The 15,075-nt window shown below is 49.0% G+C and overlaps 1 protein-coding gene across 2 annotated transcripts in view; it reads left to right on the top strand.

Annotated features, from left to right (window-relative positions):
* Positions 1-6,171: 6,171 nt before the first annotated feature.
* The window catches only part of TEAD4 (TEA domain transcription factor 4), a 38,750-nt gene continuing 29,846 nt past the window's right edge, over positions 6,172-15,075 (top strand). For both annotated transcript variants that reach the window (XM_058559048.1, XM_058559047.1), the window contains exon 1: positions 6,172-6,362. In XM_058559048.1, the coding sequence (XP_058415031.1) occupies positions 6,246-6,362 (117 nt within the window). In that variant the 5' untranslated portion in view covers positions 6,172-6,245. The remainder of the gene's footprint in view (positions 6,363-15,075) is intronic.

The raw sequence follows: 15,075 nt of genomic DNA, 5'->3' as shown, positions 1-15,075 counted from the left end.
TCCAGATTTGAGGTTGGGGTCATCCTCCTAGAGGAAGTAACATATTGGCTGGACATTAACGATGAGTAGGAGTTGGTCAGATGAAAGAGGGATGGGGAGGAAAGTTACAGGCAGGCACTTCCAAGTGTGGAGCAAGAGCTTAGCATGTTGGGCGTGTCGTTTGGATAACTGAGTTTGGCGATTGGGAGTGAGTGCAAAGAAGGGAGTATAGAGGATGGTGCAGATGGATGGAAGGTATGGCAAGAGCAAAAATCAGCTGCTGAAGGGCCCTATAAATCCCATTGTGGAGTATATTGTTTTATCTAAGTGCATGGGAAAGCCATTGAAAGATTTTAAGTAGAGGAATCACGTGATGAGATTTGCATTGTAGGAAAATCACTCCAGCTGCAGCCAAAAGATTATGGAGTCTGGGTGGGGGTTGGCACAGTCATCCAGGTGAGCACTGGCGGAAGCTTTGGATTAGGGCTCTGGGCTAGAAAGAGAAGTGTGGTTTAAGGAGATGTTTAGGGGATAGAAAGACAGGTTGTGGTCATTAATTATTTCTGGGAGCTAAGAGGGAAAAGTCAAAATACACTGCTAGGGGTTCTGGGGTGGTGGTGGTGTCATTTGCTGACAGAGACCAGAGGAGGAGGAGCAGGACTCAGCACCATGACGAAAACCTGATTTTGGACATGTTGAGTTTGAGGAGCTTTGGTGACGCCTGATTGGAGATGATTAGTAGGCCCTTGCTGTGTAGGCCTGAACTCAGGAAAGATATACAGATTTGGGAATCTGTATATGTTTTATATAGTGCAAGTGTAAGCCATAGTTGGGGACCTTTCGGGTCCCCATACATACATAGCGGGTATGTATAGGGTTTAAAAAGGAGAGGTCAGGGTTGGCCCCGCAGTGTAGTGGTTAAGTTCACTTCGGCGGCTCGGGTTCTTGGGTTCAGATCCTGGCCACAGACTTACACCACTCGTCAGCCATGCTGAGGCAGTGACCCACATGCAAAATAGAGGAAGACTGGCACAGATGTTAGCTCAGGGCTAATCTTCCTCAAGCAAAAAAGAGGAAGATTGGCAACGGATGTTAGCTCAGGGCGAATCTTCCTCACCAAAAAAAAAAAAAAAAAAAAATCAAGCCAAAAAGACACATTAAAAAAAAAAAGAAGGAGAGGTCAGGTCAGAACCCTGAGGAAAACATTTAAGGAATGGGTCTGGCAAAATATAAAACCAAGGGGAAGAAAGGAAGAGTGAAGACAATGAGTTAGACAACTTGAGAATGGTCTTGGTTGTTCCATGTATTTTCAGGATCAACTTGTTATGTTTTGTAGAAAACCTTGTGGAATTTTTAATCGTAATTTCCTTGAATTTATGATTTATTTGGAGACATTCAACATTTTTATGATATTGTTTTCCCATCCATGAACACACAATTTCCTCTCCATTTATTTAGGTATTTTATGTCTTTCAAAACAATTACAATTCTCTCTAAAGATTACATCTTTTGTTAGATTTATTGCTAGATAAATTATGGTTTTGGTTTCTAAATGGATTATTTTAAAAAATTATATTGTCTCATACCTTATTCCTTTTTTTTTTTTTTATAATTTTATTTATTTATTTATTTTTTCCCTCAAAGCCCCAGTAGATAGTTGTATGTCATAGCTGCACATCCTTCTAGTTGCTGTATGTGGGATGCGGCCTCAGCATGGCCGGAGGAGCGGTACATGGGTGGCCGCCCGGGATCCGAACCCGGGCCCCGGGCCGCCAGCAGTGGAGCACACGCACTTAACCCCTAAGCCACCGGGCCGGCCCTCATACCTTATTTCTGACATAAAAGAATGTAATTGATTTTGAAATATTGACCTTATTGACCTCTCTTAGAAGTTATTTATAATTTGTAGAATCTTTTCAATCTTCTATCATAATTCCTTAGAATAATGACAGTTTTACTTCTTCCTTTCCAATCTTCAGATCTCTTTTTCTTGTCCTACTGTGTTGGCTAGGACTTCTATTACAGTATAAGTGTTGAAAGTGAGCATTTTTTATCTTATTCCTGACTTTAAAAGTAATACTTCTAGTGTTTAATCCATAAGTGTTGTGTAGATGAAAGTTCTGGTCACCAGATCCAGTGTGTGTGGGTGGAGTTTTTCCCCCCATGCCAACCAACATGTCTCCAATACCAGCCGGGTATCTTACAATTCAACTCAATTCTGACACTATCTACCTGGAGATCTCACAGGTTAAGGGCTCAGTCCCACAAGACTACACCCCCTCACAAGCCCCGCCCCCACCATGCCCCACTTCAGACACTAGTCGCAAGCCCAGGTTATCCCCAGCTGTAGATTGGAGGTTCCAGCAACCTCCTCCTTGGGTTCAATTAATTTTCTAGAGCAGCTCACAGAACTCAGAGAAACATTTTACTTACTAGATTACTGGTCAATTATAAAAGGATATAACTCAGGAACAGCCAGATGGAAGAAATGCATAGGGCAAGTTATGGGGAAAGGGCACAGATTATCTATGCCCTTTCCCCAAATCTCCACGTGTTCACCAACCTGGAAGCTCACCGAACCCACTCCTTTGGGTTTTTATGGAGGCTTGGTTACATAGACATGCTTGATTAAATCATTGGCCCTTGGTGATCAAATTCCACCTCCAGCCCCTCACCCCTCCCTGGATGGGTATGGGACTGAAAGTTCCACCCCTCGAATCACTTGGTTGGTTCTTCTCTCCACCAGCCCCCACCTTAGGTGACTTGCAAATGTCATCTCATTCTCATAACAAAGCCACCTTGATCACTCTCTTCACTTAGGAAATTACAAGAGTTTTTAGGAGCTCTCTGCCAGAAACGGGAGGAAGACCATGACAGTCCTCCTTTTTTTGCTGAGGAAGACTGGCCTTGAGCTAACATCCGTGCCCATCTTCCTCCACTTTACCTGGGACTCCACCACAGCAAGGCCTGACAAGCAGTACCTCGGTGCGTGCCCGGGATCTGAACCCGGGCCACCAGCAGCGCAGTGCACACACCCAACTGCTACGCCACGGGGCCCGCCCTAATGTTTACTCTTGAATGATATTTTGGTTGGGTTTTATTTGGAGATGTTATCTTGGGTCTTCTAGTGTTACTGTTGAGAATTCTCTGCAGTCTGGGTTAAGATTGTCTTTTCAGAGATTTTTTGAGCTTGGGACCACTGTTTATTTTTATGAATTGGCTGGGAGTTCCTGAGTAATATAAAATTCAAATCTCATCCACTTAAGGGCAGGCCCTTGGTCACAAATTCTTAAGAAAGACAATTCTTTTTTATACCCTGGGCTTGGGCCCAGACAATCTTCCTTGTCGTATTTTGTCAGTATTCTACCTTTTCTCTGAGGATTGAGGTATAGTTCCCAGTTCCGACCTCCCTGTATCTCTCAGGCCTAAGGTCTGATCTCTGAGTGGCCATTAAAACCCAGTCACTTCATTACCATGATCAGATTTTACCCCCTGCCTTCCAGTAACAGCTCATTTGCTCATTGCTATAGCTGAATTCTCTCATTTTGGGCCTCCAGCGGTTTACTTTCTTCTGAAGTCAGCTGTGCGTTTAAAGTGTATTTGTTATATTTTATTTATCATTTCTAAAATTTCTTTTAAAGAATGAGAGTTTTAAAATCATCTTTTCTACATATTGCCAGAAATAAAAGTTAACAACTCTTTTAAGAAGTTTGTTTTGGAAGATACAGAAGAATGTTTCAACATTCATGATAGAATCAAGACCAGAATTTCTGGTGGAGAATAAGCTAGTTTGTTCCAGATCCAGTGACCTCAGACACACTTTGAGGAAAACTTACTTTAACAGCCACAGAGAAGAAGCCACCATTTGTTATGCTAAAAGGCCTGGGCCACTGGAAGGCAGAGATAGACCCAGCTGCACTGTGGACTTACTATATGACCTTGGGCAAGTCCTTCACCCTCTCTGGGCCTCAGTGTCCTCATCAGCAAGCTGAGGGCATGGGGTTAGGTTTCCTGTAGGGTTCCTGCTTTAAATTTCAACCGTTGTAACTTTCTTCCAACTGCTTGTCTGTGCCAGCTGCCTGGCCAAGCTCCTTAGAACCTCCACTCCCTCCCACTACGTGCAGCCCCACATTCAGCTCCTCCCTTTCCTTCACTGTGGACGTTGACCACACTTATCTTCATACCCACCTCTCTGAAGAACTCTGTCCCTCCAGTAGGCCTGGGTGGGGGATGAGAGGCTTCAGGCATGGGTAAGGGAGAGATCTTATCCCAGAGGGTCCTGGATGGAAGTGGGTGGGAACTGAGGTGGTTAGACTCCTAGCCCTGGGTTTGAGCTGCTGGACTACACTATTCCTCACAGCTAATAGGGTGGAAGGAGGGAGGTGATATGTGTGATGGGGAGAGGTTCTCCTCTGCGGATGTGCTCGGTGGCTGGGAAGGGGGAGCTGGGGGCATGGGGAGGGCCATAAGTAAATGGCACCCGCCTGGTACTCATAATCCGAAAACTGCCTTAAGATTACTGGTATGTCCTGCTCCTGCCCCAAACCCTGAGAATTGTGTCCAGAAGTTTACAGCTTGGACAGCTGTGGCTAAGAGGTCACTGGATTTGTCTCATGCTAGTGGCAAGGGCAGGGTTGTGTTGTCAGCTTCTGGGGGCACCAGCAAGTCAACCCCGCCATAGCCCCAACATTTGAGAATCTGCCAGGGCTAAAATCTTCCTTTAAAAAGAGCCAAGGCTAGGCCGGCCCCGTGGCTTAGCGGTTAGGTGCGCGTGCTCCGCTACTGGCGGCCCAGGTTCGGATTCCCGGCGCACACCGACGCACCGCTTCTCCGGCCATGCTGAGGTCGCATCCCACATACAGCAACTAGAAGGATGTGCAACTATGACGTACAACTATCTACTGGGGCTTTGGGAGGATAAAAAAGGAGGAGGATTGGCAATAGATGTTAGCTCAGAGCTGGTCTTCCTCAGCAAAAAGAGGAAGATTAGCATGAATGTTAGCTCAGGGCTGATCTTCCTCACAAAAAAAAAAAAAAAAGAGCCAAGGCTGGGGGTGGAAAAGGAGAATGGTAACCTGCATTTTATTTTGCATTTTTTTTAATTTAAATTTTTGATTGTGGTAAAAAATACAAAATTTATCATCAACCATTTTTAAGTGTATAGTTCAGTACTGTTAAAAGTATTTTCACATCGTTGTGCAACAGAGCTCCACAACTTTTTCACCTTGTAAAACTGAAACTCTATACATGATTTAACAACTCCCTGTTTCCTCCTCCCACCAGCCCCTGGTGACCACCATTCTGCTTTCTGTCTCTATGACTTTGACACTTTAGACACTTCATATAAGTGAAATCATACAGTATTTGTCTTTTTGTGTCTGGCTTGTTTCACTTAGCATAATGTCCTCAAGGTTTATCTGCATTGTAGCATGTGACAGAATTTTCCTCATTTTTAAGGCTAAATAATATTCCATTCTAGGTATATACCACATTTGGTTATCCATTCCTCTGTCCACGGCCGCTTGGGTTGCTTCCACCTCTTGGCTGTTGTGAACAGGACTGCTATGAACATGGTGTACAAATATCTCTTTGGGACCCTGTTTTCAGTTCTCTTGGATATATATCCAAGGTGGAGGTGGAATTGCTGGATCATATAATAGTTCTGTGTTTAATTTTTTGAGGAACCTCCATACTGTTTTCCACGCTGGTTATACCATTTTATATTCCTGCCAACAGTGCACAATATTTTGCATCCTTTTTGCCCATTGTTGATTAATGTCCGAACATCCGCTGGTACTTGGTCCTTATCTCCTGCGTCTCAGCTCTGTCTGGGTTCTTAGAGCTACAGTCAGAGAGTGCCTAGGTCATGTGCTTATTTGACAGGGTGGGAAGCTGAGGTCTGCAGAGGGGAGGTGAGCTGCCCTAGATCCAGGGCCTCCTGATCCTCCTCGACCTTTCAATTCCCTCTTTATCCCCTGGAATCCCTGGCCTTTTCCCTCCAAGCCCCTGTGCTGTGAGTGGTCAGGGGGCGGGGAGCAACTGCTTCCGGGGCTTTGTACTCCCTGGGGTGCCTGCGTTCCACTGTCCACACAGTTCTTCCACTAGTGACGTGGTTTCTGCCCAAACAGGTCCAACGGGCGCTCCTCCAAGCGGAGCCTTGGAGGGCAAGGCCGGCACCATTACCTCCAACGAGTGGAGCTCTCCTAACTCCCCTGAGGGGAGCAACGTCTCTGGGGGCAGTCAGGCCTTGGACAAGCCCATTGACAATGACGCGGAGGGCGTGTGGAGCCCGGACATTGAGCAGAGCTTCCAGGAGGCCCTGGCCATCTACCCACCTTGTGGCCGGCGCAAGATCATCTTGTCGGACGAGGGCAAGATGTACGGTAAGGAGTCTCGGGGCTGGACAGCAGGCCCCTGAACCCATGGTCCAGCCCTAGAAATAGAGCCTAGACGAGGGGCTAGGTGCAGTAACCTTGGGGTTCCCTCCAAGTAACGGAAGAGGAATGACCTCTTGGGGCTTCTACCAGGTAGATACTGCTTTCTTCTGTCCTGGGTTCCCAAGGGATGGGAGGGCATCTGAGGGGAAACCTTTTAGTGGGTGTAGAGGATGGTGAGAAGCTGGGGTAGTGGAAGACTTGGGAAGGGGGTAGAACATCCCCCCAGAGCAGACTGGGAAAATCCCACAAGCCATCCCCCAGGCAAATGCCTGATCTTCTCCTGGCTTCCATCTTGGCTGTGAAGGGTGGTTAGGAGGTAGTCACTGGACTCATTCCCTCATTCATTTGCCTTCTGTGAACCAGATGTGGATGGGGCACATCCAGTCCCTGCTCACAGTACGGTGGGAGCGGGGGGCAGGAGGAGTGAACACACATCTCACTGTACCACAAGGCAGACTGAAGGGCGTCCTGGGGAGAGACTCAAGCAGAGATGCAGTTAGACCTTTCACTCAAGAAAAGTCCCCTCCCGTGACGGTGATCAGGAAAGGCTGATCTTCATGAGTAGCCGAGGATGCAGAACATCATAGAAACACTATGTCCAACAGCCATGTGGGAAGGACCGAGCAGTCTGCATGGAGCTGGTTGACTTTTGGATAGAAGAGGAAGTATCTGGAAAAATAAAACTAAACCGAAAACTGAACAGCTGTTGGAAGCCCAGGTCAGGCTTCCACTCCCACTGAAAATCCCCCTGGGACCCCCAGCTTGAAACACTAGTCTTGGGCAGGTGCTGAGAGGGTCTCTAACTGGCTGGAGTTGCTGACACCAGAGTGCCCCGCCCTGGCTCCCAACAAGATGCTCTAGGCCAGTTGCCCACCCGCAGGGGTTTCTACTCCGGTTCTCTCTCCCCCGTCCAGCACTGGTGTCCCTCCCACCAGCACAGTTGCTTTGTCAGCTGTTTAAAGGACACTGTGTGAGGGGCTTGTAGGGGCTGACTGTATTCATTTCCTAGGCTGCTCTAACAAATTACCCTAAACAGGGTGGCTTCAAACAGCAGAAATATATTTTCTCACAGTTCAGAAGGCTAGAAGTCCGAAATCAAGGTGTCGACAGGGTTGGTTCCTTCGGGAGGCTCTGAGGGAGGATCTGTTCCATTCCTGTCTCCCAGTGCTGGTGGTTACTGGCGGTGCTTGATGTTCCGTGGCTTGTGGCTGCATAACTGCAGTCTCTGACTGTTGTCACACATGGCCTTCTTCCCTGTGTGTCTCTGTGAGTCTTCTTCTCTTCTTAGAAGGACACTAGTCTTTGGGCTTATGGCCCACGTTAATCCAGTATGACCTCATCTTAATGAATTACATCTGTAAAGACCCTGTTTCCAAATAAGGTCACGTTCTGAGGTTCTGGGTCAACGTGAATTTTGGGGGGATTCAACTCACTTCAACTGAATCAACTTAAACCCAGTTTATCCCTGGTCCAGGGAGTAGTAGAGCATTCACAGCCCCTCCTTCTACTTCCTCCTTTACCTACAACCTTCCCTACAAGGCCAAAATGATTCCTTCCCTTTCTTTTGCTTGTTGGGGAAGCAAGGTCCTTTCAAGGCAGACCCTGGGTCTCCTCCTCACTCACCAGTTAAAACTGCTCACCTCTCCTTTCCAGTCCCACCTCTGTGGTTTTGCTTGGTTCCCACAGAGTCTTTCTTGCTTCTATGGGCATCCATGCCCTGACTTGGCCCCTCATACCACCCCTGCTCTGACCACTTCCTGCTCGAATGGTTGCTTCTTACTTTTGGCTCCTAGGGAAGCTTCATGGAGGAGACAGCTGATGTGTATGGAGCACCTGTTGGGTGCCAGGGTGGGACTGGGTGCTTTAGAGAGGTCATCCCCATGGAGCTGGTGAGGACACACTGCCTCTGGGATCCTCGGCCCTGTCCACTACTTTGGTGGAGTGTGGGATGGGTATTGATCGTGAGCTGAGGTGTGCAGGAGACGGCTAGTTTACTGGTGTAGTTTAGCTGGAGAGCCTTCAGGGTCCCTGGCTGGGAAGCCGTGATATCTGCCCAGCACATGACAGGATACGTCTGTGTGCAAGAGGCACTCAGCAAGGGGGAGAGCTGAGGTGCTGCCAGTGTCTGGGAACGCCTTTGGGGACGGCAGGAGGTGGCAGACTCAGCAGACATTTATTGAGTGCCACTGTGGACCAGGCTCTGATGCTGAGTTGTTTCTTTTTGTGTGAGTGGTAAAATATATAACATAAAATTTATGATTTTAACCATTTTTTAAATGTACGGTTTGGTGGCATAAAGTACATTCACATTGTTGTCCCACCATCCATCCCCAGAACTTTTTCATCTTCCTAAACTGAAACTCTGTACCCATTAGACAATAACTCCCTATTTCCTCCTCCCCCAAACCCCTGACAACCACCATTCTCCTTTCCATCTCTATGGATATGACTGCTCTTAGTGCCTTACATAAGTGGAGCACACAGTATTTGTCTTTTTGTGACTGGCTTATGTCACTTAGCCTAATGTCCTGTAGGTTCCTCCATGTTGTAGCGTGTGTCAGAATCCCCTTCCTTTTTAAGACTGGATAATGTTCCGTTGTATGGATGGACCACATTTTGCTTATCCATTTATCTGTCGATGGACATTTGGGTGGAGGCTTAGCTTCATTTAGTTGTTATGGGTGAATAGTTCTATCCCCATTTCACGTGTAAAGGTGTTGGGGTTAAGAGACTTTACCTTTGGTCACCAGATGATTGTGACCAAAGAGTTTGGGAAATGCAAGGCTGTGGATTTCCAGCAGGCCTTGGGTTGGAATTCTGTGTGGCAGAAGGAGAGCTGTTGGGGGGGGGCAGGGGAGAGTAGGATGAAAACGGTGTTTGGCAAACTGTTCTGGCCTGTTGGGGTCCGTTTGTGGCTCTCCTTCCCCTATGCAGAGAGACTGGGAGCTGCGGAGGGTGGAGGGATCACACCGAGGAGGACCTGGGAGGAAGAGAGAGGAGCGGGCCCTGAGGCCGGAACCCTCTTAGCTATGGGCTCCCCGTGGTCTTTGACATCCATTATCTCACCAGTCTTTTCAGGGAAGGGGAGGGAGGAATTACAGCCTCTGCTTGCAGATGCAGAGATAGAAGCTCAGAGAAGCCAAGAGTTTCTCCCAGAGTCTCTCAGGTGGTAAGTGGGGCAGCTGGGGCTGGAACCCAGGTCTCTGGCTTCCAAACACAGTGCTCCCCCATCACCCTGAATGGCCTTTGTGAGCTCTGTGAAGCCGGCCCTGCCTCCTCCTTGCCTTCCCCCTGCCCCCGCCTTCTGCTTGGCCCGGGCTCCAGGTGGGTCAGGCTCCGGGCAGGGGGACTAGAGGCTGCTCTGCAGTGTCTGGTGACTCACCCAGCCCCCACAGCACCTGTCCTCTGTGAGTACAGATCCTGCTGGGGTCCAGACACTGGCTTATCCCCATCTCTTCTTACCAGGCATGGGGTCTGAGCCAAGGCAGGACCATGCTGGGAGTTGATGGAGGGGCTCTCAGCAGAGCTGACCCGCCCAGCTGGGAGGTATATATAGCTCTGAGCTCAGCCCCAGTGTGTGGGATGGGCCCCCAGGGAGGCAGAGGAAGAGGGACAAGCTGCCAAGCTGACTCAGACCTCGTCTCACTCTGGCTGCTCTCCTCTGTCTTCTCATCTTCCCTTGGGGGACCCACTCTTGCCATCCTCCTGGGCTCCAGCCCCATCCTGAACACCCCAGAGCCGAGGTCTTTGCGCTCCCCCACTTCCCCATGTCCAGAGGCCGCCACTTGTTTTCCAGGCGGGCCAGCCTGGTGGGGCACAGGGTGGGAGCTGAGAACAAGCAGGTGGGTAGCAGGCCTCGGGCAGGAGGAAGAGCAAATTGATTCCAGGGTGCCCAGAGGAGGAATCGCACCCTGGAGACTCTGAGGACAGGGATTAGGCCTGCTCCCAGCCCCAGCCCCTGTCTCGGCCCACTCAGAGCAGGACGCGACGAGGGGCAGGCAGACACGCAGGTGACATGCAGAGCTGCAGGACAGATTAGCGCCTGTTATTTCTGAGTGAGCCTGCGTTGCTTGTGGACCAGCTCCCGGGCCAGGCCCTCTGCTGCTCTCAGCCGCTTTCATTTTTGCCCTGTCACTGTGTGACCCTCGCCCTGGCACTGCTGTACTGGTCACTGTGACCTGCTTTGGCCAGCCTGGGCTCTGGCCCTGTGGGCAGGTAGTGGGGAGGTGAGCGTGGGGCAGCTTCTCTCTCTCGTCTGCCCGCACTCTCTGCCTGTCCTCCTCACGGCTCAGCTCCGCCCTGGCTGTCTTCTTTCTCCCTCCTGCTTGCCAGATGGCCTGGTGGCTCTGCCTTCCTCTGTGCCTTCGTTCCTTTCCGCCCGCCATGCCTGTCGCCCTCTGGAGGTTGCTCCTGAATCTCCCAGTCGGTCTGCCTCTCTTCTCCCGCTGTGTCTCTCTGCTTCTCTTCTCCTTGCTTTCTCCTTTGTCTCACTGGGTGCCTAGGCGTCCCGTTCCTGTTATTCGTCGGCTGGTCTGATCAAGTGCCCACCACTGTGAACCAGGCCCGGGCTGAGGGCTGTGGTCTCTGTTCTCTACCATGTCATGCTCCAAGGGGAGAGGCCAGAGAAACAGCTTGGGAAAGTACACTAATGGCACTTATGTTGTATGCAGCCAGTAAACCAGGGGGCTAGGTTCTCTTGGAAGTTTTCTGGAGGAGGTGGTGTTTGAGCTGAGTGGAGGAGGGAGTGCTTGGTCAAGGAGAAAGAGAGTGAGCATTGGCCCAGAGGCAAGACTCTGCATGGTGGTTTGGGGTACCCCAGTGGGGATCTGGGCAAGGCACTGCAACAACGGACTGTCAGGGGTGAAAGGATCCTCGTGTTGGCTGAGTCACACAGCTAGTGGGTGGCAGAGCAGGGACTGGACCCGGCTTGGGGCTCTTGTCACTGAGGTGATGGGACAGAGCTTCTTCCGCCCCCTCCCTCCTTGCCGTCTTCCCTGGATCCATTTCTGCCCTTTGATTTGTCACCCTGTGGTTTCCAGCTCCTTCCATGCTCTCCCTCATGGCCTGGAACCCTGACTTTGTGCTTCCCAAGGCCTGATGTGAGCCTAGGCTCCAATCCACTCTCTGTCCCAGTACAGTGTGACCTTGGGTGAGTTGTTTAACTTTTGTCAGCTTCCCTTTCTTCTTGTTAAAATGGGGATGATAATTATAATAATACCTTTTTTTGGTTTTGGTTATATTTATTTTATTGTGGTAAAATATACATTACATAAAATTTACCGTTTTAACTGTTTTTAAGTGTACAGTTCAGTTGCATTACATACAGTTACATTGTTGTGCTGCCATCACTATCTGTCTCCTCCAAGAACTTTTTCATCCTCCCCAACAGAAACTCCATACCCATTAAACACGAACTCCCCATTCCCTCCTCCCCTCAGCCCCTGGTAACCTCTATTCTATTTTCTGTCTCTTAAGTTGCCTGTTTTAGGTACTTCATATAAGTGGAATCATACAATAGTTGTCCTTTTGTGCCTGGCTTATTTCACTTACCACAGTGTCTTCAAGGTTCATCCATGTTGTAGCATGTGTCAGAACTCCATTCCTTTTTATAGCTGAATAATAGTCCATTGTATGGATACACCACATTTTGTTTCTCCGTTTATCTATTGGTGGGCACTCGGGTGTTTCCACTTTTTGGCTGTTGTGAATAATGCTGCTATGAACATGGGTGTACAGGTATCTTAGTCCCTACTTTCACTTCTTTTGGGTATATACCTAGAGATGGATTTGCTGGATCATATGGTAATTCGGTATTTAACTTTTTGAGGAACAATCAAACTATCTTCCACTGTGGCTGCACCATTTTACATTCTACCAGCAATGCACAAGGGTTCCAATTTCTTCACATCCTTGCCAACACTTGTCATTTTTCATTATTTTATTTTATTTTATTTTTTCAGTGTTCTCACGTTTTTCTTTTTTTCAATTATTTTATAGAGGTGGTATTTGTTTGTAATATTGTGTAATTTCAGGTGTACATTATTATATATCTGTTTCTGTGTAGACTGCATTGTGTTTACGACCAGTAGTCTAATTTTTATCCATCACCACACATATGTGCCCCTTTACCCCTTTCACCCACCCCCTCCATCCCCTTCCCCTCTGGTAACCACTAATCTGTTCTCTTTATCCATGTGTTTGTTTATCTTCCACATATGAGTGAAATCACATAGTATTTGTCTTCGTCTGTCTTATTTCACTTAACCTCAAGGTCCATCCATGTTGTTGCAAATGGGACGATTTTGTGGCTGAGTAGTGTTCCATTGTGTACATAGATGTCTACCACATCTTCTTTATCCACTCATCAGTAGACGGGCACTTGGGCTGCTTCCACGTCTTGGCTATTGTGACTAATGCTGCAGTGAACATAGGGGTGCATAAATCTCTTTGAATTGTTGATTTCAAGTTCTTCCAATAAATACCCAGTAGTGGGATAGCTGGATCGTATGGTATTTCTATTCTTAATTTTTTGAGGAATCTCCATACTGTTTTCCGTAGTGGCTGCACCAGTTTGCATTCCCACCAGCAGTGAGTTAGGGTTCCCATTTCTCCACAGCCTCTCCAACATTTGCTGTTTTTTGTCTTGGTGATTATAGCTGTTCTGACAGTGTAAGGTGATATCTCATTGTGGTTTTGATTTGCATTTCCCTAATAATTAGTGATGTTGAGCATCTTTTCATGTGCCTGCTGGCCATCTGTATGTCTTCTTTGGAAAAATGTTCAGATCCTCTGCCCGTTTTTTGATCGGATTGATTTAATAGTCATCCTTGTGGGTGTGAAGTGCTATCTCATGGTTTTGATTTGCATTTCTCTAATGATGTTGAGCATCTTTCCCTGTGCTCATTGGAAGGAGATATTGCCTTTCAGTGTTGCTACAGGGATTTCAGCACAGAAGAGGTGCCCAGTGAACAGCACTGGAGTGTAGAGGGGAATGAGACGTGTTCCCTGCTCTCGAGGAGCTCACATTTTAGTGAGGGAGTAAGACAAGGGCTCAAATGACTTTAGCCAAGGACCATGAGAAAGTCACAGACCCTGTGCACCATGGCCTGGAGGCAGGAGAGGCCACACCCACTGGGTGGGGATCAGGGAACACTTCTTGGGGTGGGCAGTGGCCTTGAAGACTGGGCAGGATTTCGCCAGAAGCCTCAGAGCCCTCCAGGGACAACAGTGGTGATAGCTCAGATGTCAGGCCTAATCACTGCCTTCTTGGGCTTCAGGCAGAAGTTTCTTCTCCACAAATAGCCGCCTCCTCCAGCTGCAGGTGTTTATAGCTTCATGATCCCTGCACAGAGAGGCCCCCAGGCCATCAGGACTAGGGCTGGCTGTGGAGGATGGCGGCCTCCCCCCAGGCCCCAACCTGCAGGGTGAAATGGAGAGCTCACAGTAAGGGCTCGCTCCTGGAGAGGCCTCTGGTGAACCAAAGATCCACACGGTGCAGATCCGCTTCCTCTTGGGTAGGGAGGCTTGCGCCCTCCAGTTCTCAGCCCTTTCCAATTTTGAAAACTAATAGTGTTAGTTACCACAGGACCTTATAAATGATATTAAAATAAAGCTGACTTTACTGACCTTCTGCGAAATGGCGTGTGCTTTACTGACTTTATGCCATTAGGTATGTTTATGGCCCAGAGGGGGCTGGCGCAGACACGGGAGTCAGTCCAGAGGAGAGGAGGTACAGAAATGACCTGTCCCAGACGGGAGTTTGCAGATGGGCTAACAGTGTTAGTAGTCATGTGTGACTGAGGAAAACCTGGGGTGGCTGGCAGGGTGAGTGACGCTGGGTGTGGGTAGGAGAAACCAGTGGTGACCCTGTGTGGAGCCTGCATCGGGAATGCTCCCCCTCAGCCTGTGGGTATCCAAGGCCCCCCTTTCTCCCTCGTCAGTCTTCGCCATGGTGGGGTGGGGCCGTGGCTGTGAGCTGTGTGAGCTGGGGGCGGTTGGACACATGTCCCCTGACAGATGGGCCATGGTCTGGTGGGGGCGTCCTTTCCAGCCCCACCCAGGCCCTCTCTGGGGTTGGCCAAGGCCACCTGCTGCACTGCAATGCCCAGCTGCCCGCCTGGCCTCCACCGAGGTCCAGGCTGGCCTCCTGCTTCCCCAGCATGTGATCTCAGCCACGGAGGGGAGAAGGCCTGGGTGGGGTTATGCAGCTGGTGGCAGAGCTGGACAAGGATACAGCTCTCTTCCCTCCCACTAAATCATCTGGATTTTCTGCTACTTTCTTTCTTTTTTTTGGTGAGGAAGAGTGGCCCTCAGCTAACATCTGTTGCGAGTCTTCCTCTTTGCTTGAGTAAGATTGTCCCTGAGCTGACATCCATGCCAGTCTTCCTCTATTTTTTTTTGTATGTGGGATGCCGCCACAGCATAGCTTAACGAGCAGTGTATAGGTCTGTGCCCGGAATCCGAACCTGCAAACCCTGAACGCGGGGCCACCGAAGCGGAGTGCAGGAACTTAAGCACTACATCACTGGGCCGGCCCCGTCTGCTACCTTCTTACGGCCACTGCTCTTCTTTGCTGGCCTTCAGTGTGGTTTCAGGGCTCTATCTCTGAGTACATACTCCCTATGTCTCTCTGCTTCTGCCCCTGAGTCGGTGGGCCTTC

Source organism: Diceros bicornis, chromosome 17, assembly GCF_020826845.1.
Source record: "Diceros bicornis minor isolate mBicDic1 chromosome 17, mDicBic1.mat.cur, whole genome shotgun sequence".
Taxonomy (NCBI): domain Eukaryota; kingdom Metazoa; phylum Chordata; class Mammalia; order Perissodactyla; family Rhinocerotidae; genus Diceros; species Diceros bicornis.
This window is presented reverse-complemented; position numbering and strand designations above follow the sequence as displayed.